Raw genomic sequence first — 10382 nt, forward strand, 5'->3', positions numbered from 1 at the left:
ATTTTGGATTGGCAAAAGCCAAAGATTCATATGGATAAGGGAATTATTTCATGTGTAAAATCTTGAAAAGAAATATATTTCCATGCTACTAGGCCTTGGCAGAGCCTAGTATAGTCTTTAAATATAATACTGAAAGAACACCCAATTACAGAGACCACAGTTGTTTTAGTTTTAAGGCCGTCAAAGTACACACCGGATATCACCTCAAATTTAAGGGGAACTCTTTTAAACTGCTTCAAATATTATTTGAGCCGATGAAGACCAAATTTGAGGCATTTTCATACAATAACACAGGAATTATCCACGCAGTGTATAGCAATTATATTTCAGCCAGACATGTGGAAACTCCTTGTACAAACACAGTGATGGTAGACAAGTTACCTTGTCCAAAGTATGAAGTTACCAAACTTAGCAACGAAGAAGTCCGTAAATAATCCTTTTTACAGAAGGAATTAAAATTACAAGACACTAATCAGCCACTTTAAGAGTAAATTAAAATATCCAGATGACTTAGCAAGGTAGGTTCAGATAAATAAAGGCTCCACAGCTTTTTCCGTCCCTTAGCCGTAATGGCTAGACAGAGTGTCTCTTCAAACACAGCCATCTTGGAGTCAATCAGATGGCGACTCCCTGTTCACATAGTTGGACCACAGGTAAACGCACGTCGACAGTTGACAAACACACAGCTGAGTCAAGGAATGAAAGCTATAGAAGTTACTCCACGTCGTCTAATCAAGATATTTGAGGGACCGCAATAAACAGGTTGCAGCCAATTGCTGTCTAGCAGTTCATGGGGCATTGTTAGGTGATACATTTTAAATTCTACACATAAACAGTCATAGATGGCAGTAGTTACACCAGTCCCCTTTAAATTATACAACCACAGCTGGCGTGACTCAGTGAATGCTGATATGAAGATTCTTGACTTAAGACCACATGATGCCCATGACCGTTTAAAATGGTGAGCCAAGATTAGAACAGCAGACCCTGCACCAGCAGGAAAATGCTAGGACGAAGAAGAAGATTGTCATAAGTAATAAATTTACTGAATAGCATCCCTGAAGACTTATCATGTATCATAACTAATTTATTAGCTGAGAGGTAATGGTTAGAGCTTACAGAAAAATTCAGTGTTTAACATAACAACTTGCACACTCCTGTAGTGCTTTCATCTCTGCAGCTCTTATTTATGCTTTCTCTCACATTTACATTGTGGCTGTGGATGACAATCTGTTTTATCACCCCTTATATCTGATCCAGAATCTTCAATCAGATTAACAGATTTCTTTCCTCCATGCCACAGGGCTTTCAAATAGGGTTCATATTGTTGTTAATTCTAAAAATTGGGCAATAACAAACACAAAGGTAGGACAGACACATTCCTTAGTTATTCATAAAACCTGGGAGGGACGGAACATGTGGCTATGGAGTTAAGCTTGCATATGGGATATAGTGGGTTTGATCCTCTTTGTCTGCAGCCTTGAAGATGGTTTTCCATACCAGACAAATGCTGGAGCTCTACCTCCCCTTTTCTGGTCCATTCCTATCTCACCATTGCTATAAGATCTGTCGGTATCGGTTTGACATAAAAAAGAAGTAGTAAAAGATAACTTGGCAAGGCTGACAAGAGCCATCATGCAAATTGACAGAGGTGACAGGCCTGGCTCGTCTTCCGATGTGAATATGTTAATAAAATATCTACGAGAAGAATAAATTATTTACATTTAATGACGATACCTTGCTTTCTTTTAGGATGTAAATGAAGAAGATGCCTTTGCTGATCAAATCATCAGTCAACAACATGGAAAGCAGTAAGTACTCATCTCGATTATGTTATCATAGGTATCATAGTGGTGATGGTAGATTCTTGGCTTATAAGAAACTCTTCGCTTCTAGTGCCACAGATTCTTCATAATTTACAAGCTGGGAAGTATTGCACCTATCTGTAAGTATGGTAACAGGAAGGAATCCAACAGCAATTGCAATATTTAATTCATCAGTATAGCATGCAACGTGTTCTCAGGCATTTACGAAAGGAGGGTGGGATCAATAGTCAGCATTGCATTGCTTGTAAACCAGTGTGGTTTCTGACCGCACGGACTTGTGAGGATCAGATACCAGTATGCATCAAATAATTGAAAAGTGTTTTGACAGGAGTGGACAGTTATGTCTGTGTTTCGTACATCTAGTTAGGGGATGTGACAGAGTACCCAAAGAGAACATGTTAGTCATACTGAGAAAGGGTAAGTTACCCATTGCAAGCAAACAAAGGTGTATTTTGGCCTGCATTGAGGATTGATGGTAGAATGAGTTCTTGATTCAAAGCAATTAAGTGATTATGCACACGTTGTTCATAACATACTTGGATCATCTACTGAAAGGCCTAAAATGGCAGGGAGGGTAAAAGTATGTGGATAACTTCTTCCTAATGGTAAGCTGCAATGTAATATTGTGGAGCTTGAAAAGAAGTGTAATGAGTCAAGTAATGTTGGTTGGGAAAGGAACCTTCATCTTGGGAATATAGAAATTAAACAGGTGGATGTGTATTCTCCCAAGGTGGTTATATGCTAATTACTGTGTAATCAAACTGTGTCAAAGCTAACGCAGTAAGCTTATAGTTGTAATCAGTGATAATCTGTAGTAAAGAAGAAAGTTCTCAAATGTGACCATCTTCATATAGATCTGTTTTCAGACCATCTTTACTGTACAGCAGAATAAACTGGGTGGTCTCATAAGTAGCAAGTAGTGATAATGATTGCTGGTATTCGAATGAGGAGATTAAGGCTAAGTTGAAGGATGAAGTGATATGTATAAACCTTCTTAAGATAAAGTGCTCGTATTGATATACATTTGATTTCTACTGCCTGCTCTTTGTTCACATTTGTGTAAAAAGTTGTACTGCTCAGAGAACACAATGTTCCTACATCTTCGTCATTATTATGAAGTCACTCTTAGAAGGTTTAAGTAAATCAAGTAAGTCAAGATTCCTAAATGTTTTCTGAGAGTACTATTTTTATAAATTGGCTATATTTTAAGTTTCTGGTCATACTGTAAATTTATAAGTGATGTCGCTACTGACACTTAGATGGAGTTATGCATCAGTAGACTAAGCGCCATTAGATGCAAATTGAGATTTTAGCACCGTCTCGTAGAAGAAAGCTTGAACTACCTATAATAATTTCCTCACTGCGTTACAAAAGAGCATTAGTTGTAAGTGAATGGAAATCTTAAGTGACATAGCAGGGATCAGTTAAATTGTAAATTGCATCAGTAGACTATGCGACATCATAAGACCTCGCATTGCGTCATGGATGACAATGAGGGAGCCCGCGTTTTTGATAGTGATATGTTATTGAGGTGGTGATACATTGATTGGTTTATAAAGTTCAGTGACATATGGAGTACTTCTGAAAGTAATGCTACTAATGCAGCTTGCTCAAAAGGTTACGTCAGAGAATCATTCTCTAGGAGAACTTTCTAAGATTAGTATCAAAATGAGATTGTTGAACGGTATCTAATACGGTAGAGTGCAGTATTTCTGTATTGATGTATTTGTTTGAAAAGCTGCGAAGGCTTCACTGTAACAGGTTTTAAGATTTTATGTGAGGTAATACGCGCCAAATCAGTGAATTCCAGATCAGAATAATGAAAGCAGTGACATTGAAGATTTTGTGCCTGCCCTAAAATTTTACCTGCATTTATACACAGTAGAGGACTTTGAAATTGTAATAAGAAACTGCAGGCGGAAAAACGCCATTGTTGTTCATCAGATGGAAAACACGTCGTTGTTCAGTTCAGTGGGACTTGAAAAACATGATTGTGAATCGGATAACGGACGTCCATGGTTCCAATATAAACTGGCTAAAAGTGAAAGAAATCCAACTCCTGAAATTACAGCCGCTCACTCTGCATGTCATAACTAAATTTGATGCTGAATCTCTGGAAGTAAATCTAAATTAGTCAAGATTGAGACGACTAGACTTCCATTTCATCAGGCATTAATACCTTTGTAGCCAAATGGGAAACCTATCTCTGAAGCCAATCTTGAATATCTTGAGTTGCTGATGCACTTAATACCTGCAGATGCCAAACAATTTTAGCAGAAACTCAAGGACATTGTGACGTCGTGGACGACATAGATGGATTCAATGGAGAACCTGATTTCGAGATTGAATGAACTGAGATTAACAATCGTGTTATCTGTCCAGTGTTTTGTGTGAATTTCTGGGACCAAATATTGTAATCACATTTTGCGCTCCTATTATGAGAAAAATAATTAAAGAATAACCATAAAATAAATAATGAGATAAATAATTAAAAGTGCAATACTTTCCATCAGAATCACTTTATTTTTCTTGGAATAAGGTAATTTTGATCACATGTAATGACCTTCATATCCTTTGCTTAGTTTAAGGGCCTGCCATTCTGATGATAATTATGTTTGCTTAAAAAGGCCTAACATCTAGTTCATTGACCCGTAATGGTATGAGAGACTACCATTCCACTTAGCACCTAATGTGTGTCTAAAGCGGAAAACTCTGAGAACATAATAGACATATCATGAAGGAAAATCCATAAGGAAATATCCATTGCATTGTATATACTACAATGGCCCACTTCTTAACATTTATTTTTGACTCAGGTCAGTTGAAATTCGTCAAATCAGTAAGTGGTTATAGCAGTGGCTGTAGTGAATAGCTCCCCTTGTAGAGTTTCTCCATATAAAACTTGAATAATATGACAGAGTTGTGGCATGGCTCACGGTGGTTCAAGCACTTGGTGTGCCTTTCCGGGCATTAGAATATTCAGGTTTTAACCACAACTGCAGTTATGTTAAATTTTTTGAAGTCTTACTCAGTTGCGATGCATTATTCACACATAAGAAATACCTTAAATTGCATCCGTACACTAAGCGCCATTTTTTCAAGGAAACCTATGACTGTGAGTGTAAAAATGTTGAAATTTGGTGAGAAGGTACAATCTGTTATCCTACAACACCAGGAATACCATATTTAGCAAAATTATGTTTGCTAGAATTTACACATAAACCTAAACACAAATATCTGGAAACAAACGTTTGGCACTTGGTCTGATGATGACTGATGGCATCCAATTAAAATTCCACAATCTAAGTGTTTTTTAAGCCACTGTATGGAGTGTATTAGAACTTTGTGTTGTCTTGTTGATCCTCAAGTCAGTACATATTTCTTAACCTTCCATTGCTAGCTGTAATTGTACAGACTCTGCTAAAATTGTCAAGTTCATTTTCAAGAATAGTCTCTAAGATGGATTCACTTGATTCTTTTTATTGGCAGCTGCGTAACAGTCTTTCTTCTACGTTATTATCCCACAAATAGAATTAGTGACAAGTAAGTAAAAACATGTGTTAACTTCCTCTTCTGAAGTCCACTTTTCTGTTTACTGATTCAAAGATGACACTAAACTGAAAATTCCAATCAGTTCCAACTACCCAGTGTTGCTTTGGCAGTGTGTGGGAGCACAGTTACAATTCTCCCAATCAAAGCACCTTTTATCCACAAGAATTTAATCATGCCATGTTGTATTTATTTTTATGTAACAATCAAATATGGATTTTGCTTTAACCCATAGCATATGGGTGTCTCAGACTGACTATGTTCTACAACAGGTCATGCAGTGCTGCCTCCTTGCCTCCTCTAGGATAGGTATCTGTGGAAAAACCCATGTCTGTGATATTCCAATTAGCAATGATCATTCTTTTTGTAATGTGAGATTTTGCTTCTCTTCAAGTAAGTGACAATTCAGTGGTGTAGTTTCAGTTTGATGTTATATTTCTATATGATCAAAAATTATGATCGACTTTAGTGTACATTCCTAAATACTTGTAAACAGACATGTCATTATAAGACATCTACTCAGTCTTGGAACAAACACGTGAAAAATTCTGGCACAGTGTGTACATCAACTTCTGAGGTTCCGGGACCACCTTGCAAGTAAGCATCAGAGTTGTAAATGTCAGTTCGGATGCAGAATAGAAAGCATGTTTTGCTAAAGTTTTAGAACTAGTAGAAATTCATAAAGATGGAAAATCATGTTCTGAGATTTTCATAACTGATATGAATTTGATGTTTATATATCAAAATGTCATGAGATTGAACAAGATTGGAACCAAGGCAGGTATCACTGCACACCTGAGGACAAGCAGTGGTGGCTTACATTCGGTTAAGTCCTCTTGGAAGGCTGTCTGTTATGAATATTTAGAATATATTCGATGGAATACTAGAGGATGCACTAAATTCAGAATTAATGAAAAATAAGTAATTAAGTTTATTTTTAATTTTCTGCTTGAAAATAATAATAATTATTGTCTCCAAAAATTGTAAATATAGTTCCTGGAATATAAAACCAATAACATTATTATTTCTATTATCCTAGTTTTTGATGGCTAGATCATTTTGAAAATTGCTTCCAAAATTTTTGACATTTTGAAGTGATTTCTCTTTATTTTTGTAAGTCAAATGTGAACCTCTGTGAACGGAAGAAAAATATTTTCTTGTTATTTTGACATATTTCATCAGATGATGTTTTATAACAAACTTCCTTTTAAGTAAATGCTGGAAATTGAGATTCAGGAAGGTCAGTCTTCCAAAATATTGTGCAGTTATCATGAAAGCTTTTTAAGCTATTTTAAAAATACTGTGTTGAGAAAATATAAATTGTATGCAAGGCTAACTGGAGATTGTTTAAATGTCTCCCAGCTCTGATCACAAGGAAGTCCATTTAAACTCTGAAACAGATTTGTGGTTCATTTTTGTTCAACATGACAAAAGTAATTTTTTATTCTTGGATGCCAAGGGCCGTAACCATGTTGAAACACCGGATCCCGTAAGATCTCCAAAGTTGCGCGTGGTCAAGATTTGTATGGGTTGCCACGCGCTGTTGAGCCGGCCCCGTGGTGTAGCGGTGGCGTGCCTGCCTCTTACCCGGAGGCCCCGGGTTCGATTCCCGGCCAGGTCAGGCATTTTTACCTACACCTGTGGGCTGGTTTGAGGTCCACTCAGCCTACATGATTAGAATTGAGGAGCTATCTGACGGTGAGATGGCAGCCCCGGTCTTGGAAGCCAAAAATAACCGCCGAGAGGATTCGTCGTGCTGACCACACGACACCTCGTAATCTGCAGGCCTTTGGGATAAGCAGCGGTCGCTTGGTAGGCCAAGGCCCTTCAAGGGCTGTAGTGCCTTGGGGAGGCACGCGCTGTTGGTGGGGGTAAGGGAATGGAGGAGCGGAAAGGAACTGGCCACCCTACCGCACGTAAACTCCGGCTCGGGCACACCTCTGCGGAGGTTCGGTCGTACCTTCAGGCAGAACACACCCTTACCCTTACCCTTACCCTTACCCTTATGTTACCTTACCTTACCTTTGTCTTGGATGGTGTAAGTCCACTTAAGTAATATATACATACCTCTTGAGTCTTATGAAATTAGTTTATTTCTGGATGCTCCTGACTGAAACAGTTTCTCTTTCTCTTGCAGTATTCAGCCTCCCTTATCTGCTTCACAGAGCACACAGCCAGAAGAAACCAGGGCATATTCAACAGACGAGGGTGATCAAACTACAATCATCAGAACAGAGTCTGCTTCTGTAGGAGAGGCTGAGCAACTCATGTTATTCCATTTCAAATCATGTGGTGATGAAGATGACGAAACATCAGAACTCTTCAGTTGTAATAGGTGTGGTACGACATATACAGGTGATCACTGTCTTTGCCTTCAAGAAGAGGAGGACATGGAGGAGTATTCTCATTCCAATATGACATATGATGCAGCCGTAAGTAAATGTTTAAGTGTGAATCATGATGTGTTGGAAGATTCAGAGGAGCATGTTCATGTATGCAAGGTGTGTGGTGAGGGATTTGTAGAGCAATCTGCGTTGCAAACTCACAAACTCAAGCACACTGCCAACAGATCCTTTGACTGTACGTTCTGTGGAAAAGTGTATTCTCGAAAGTTTGACCTTCAAAGGCACATTTTGTCTCATACAGGCGAGAAACGGTATGAATGCACATTATGCAGTAAAGCTTATTCACGTAAAGCCTTACTTCAAACGCACATACTAACTCATACTGGTGAAAAGCCTCATATTTGTACTTATTGTAATAAGGCGTTTACTCAGTTAGGCCATCTTCAAACGCATGTTCTAACACATACTGGCCATAAGCCACATACCTGTTCTACGTGTGGTAAAGGTTTTTGTCGGCGAAGTGCACTTAAAATGCATGTGTTGACACATACTAAAACAAAAGCATTTTGTTGTACGTTGTGTGGCAAGGCGTTCTCTGTCCGCTTCAGTCTTCGCAGACACATGTCAATGCATACTGGTTCGTGAACGTGCACATTTCGCTAGACTCTCCTTTTTAATCTTCTTAGTTGTATAATTTCATTTTCTAATAAAGTGTGGTCCCTTGTAGGGTAGAAAGATTTGTATAATTCTTCTAAAAGCATTTAACTATGATTTCTATTGTCATATTTATACACGTGAAAGTATAGCATACGATACCATAGCCATCATTCATTCTCTTAAGCCGATATGTTATAGAAAGTAAGACGTATTCATAATCATTGTGTTGTAGCTATGCGCTGGCAAGGCAGTAAACAACTACATGGTGCGGAAAAAGGGACATTGGTTAGATTCCTTCAGCAGGTTAATGGTTACACAAGGTGAGCAAATGGCCACTCACTTTGGGTCACGTAGCTAACAGCTTGCATTTGGAAGATGGTGGGTTTGAACGCAACTGTTGGCAGGCCATTTGCACACGTGACAAATGCTTTGGGTGTACCATAATTAAGGCCACCGGTGCCTCTTTCTTCATTCCCATTCCATTGTTGCCATAAAACCTACTTTTGTCTGTGCAAATAATACAAATATTTTTATGATCATTTACTTTCTCCGTTTTCTGATAAATGGTGTTTTGTTACTAAAGGCATAAGCTATTGAGACAAAGTGTTTGTAAGTACTCAGAAGTCCTGTGTTCATTTCAGTCGGACTGTATATCTTCCCCTTTTTACTGACGTTCACTGCCAAATATTATACATATCTATGAATATTTTTTCCTTTGTAATTGTAACAAATTTAACATAAGTCTTAACGTTATTCAAAGATATGAGTTTCATTGTTGTTTCCATATTGAACTCAGATCAAACAGATGAGTTCAACCTATTCAATACTAATTACGTGTTGTATAGATGTTATTCACAACATTTATTTAACATGGGACCGGTTTCGACATTTAAATGTCATCATCAGCCATAAAACAAATCACAAACAAATTACCAAGGACATATTAATTAAAACTGGTGTAGTTACACATTGAAATATGTACACTAAATTTCTTTATACATCATGTCAGGAGGGGAAGAGGGGAAGGATCATGTTGGAGGAGTAGTGGGTTCAAGGTGGGTCTTGTGAACAGTGTGGTGAGGGTTTTGTAGCGTGATAAGGTATTCTGTATCGCACTAAATATTGACCGCCTACTCGAAAGATCAACATACCCAAAGACCTACCGCACATAACAGTCTGTACCACCTTCTCACAAGGTTAAAATCTCAATATGCTGTTTCAAAGTTTATAAAATTCTTGAAATAAAATAATAAAAAATATAATAAAATAATTGAACTGAGAAACATTTTTGTTCATCTGTACTGTAAGAAAAACACTGAAAGACAACCTACTACCACTGACTGTTTCTTATAATTTCATATACATCAGTTAAAATTTTTTTATACCAAGTGATTCCGGTAAGTTCTTGACGTTTTGTTTGACACATAGCGTGTATGGGCATTTTAATGACTTTTAACTCTGGAAGTGTGAGATGTTGTTAGACCTTAGACATCTACCTGAGGAACAGGCTGGTAGTATTCGTAAGTTGTGTCAGTCGTTTCCAGAGGTTTTCTCCGATGCTCTTGGCATTACTAACCTTATCGAATACAAGATTGAGGTTACGGATTCGATTCCTGTCCAATTTCCTCCTTATAGGTTATCTCCACCTAAAATGAAGGCTCTGAAAGAGATCATTGATCAGATGTTAAATGATGGTATTATTCGACCCTTAAAGTCGGCGTATTCATCACCTATTTTTCTAGTTCCGAAATCCAAAGGTGGCTTCGGGCCTGTGGTTGACTACAGGGATTTAAATCGGAAGGTGGTTTTACAATCTGTGCCCCTTCCAGACCTTCACTCTTGTTTCTCATGGTTTTGGAAAGCTAAATTCTTCACCATCTTAGACCTCAATCAGGCATATAATTAGATCCCTCTAGCTGAAGAATCTAAACATCTGACAGCTTTTACCACGGATTGGAACTTGTATGAATACAACCGCGTGCCTTTCGTGCTCCTCACGGGAGCA

The 10382-nt window shown here is 38.0% G+C and overlaps 1 protein-coding gene across 3 annotated transcripts in view; it reads left to right on the forward strand.

Annotated features, from left to right (window-relative positions):
• Window positions 1-9651, forward strand: part of LOC136885264 (zinc finger protein OZF) — a 199902-nt gene extending 190251 nt beyond the window's left edge. For all 3 annotated transcript variants that reach the window (XM_067157746.2, XM_067157747.2, XM_067157750.2), the window contains 2 exons: window positions 1753-1811; window positions 7513-9651. In XM_067157746.2, the coding sequence (XP_067013847.2) occupies window positions 1753-1811; window positions 7513-8365 (912 nt within the window). In that variant the 3' untranslated portion in view covers window positions 8366-9651. The remainder of the gene's footprint in view (window positions 1-1752; window positions 1812-7512) is intronic.
• The last annotated feature ends 731 nt before the right edge of the window (window positions 9652-10382 follow it).

The sequence above is a fragment of the Anabrus simplex genome, chromosome 14, assembly GCF_040414725.1.
Source record: "Anabrus simplex isolate iqAnaSimp1 chromosome 14, ASM4041472v1, whole genome shotgun sequence".
Lineage (NCBI taxonomy): Eukaryota > Metazoa > Arthropoda > Insecta > Orthoptera > Tettigoniidae > Anabrus > Anabrus simplex.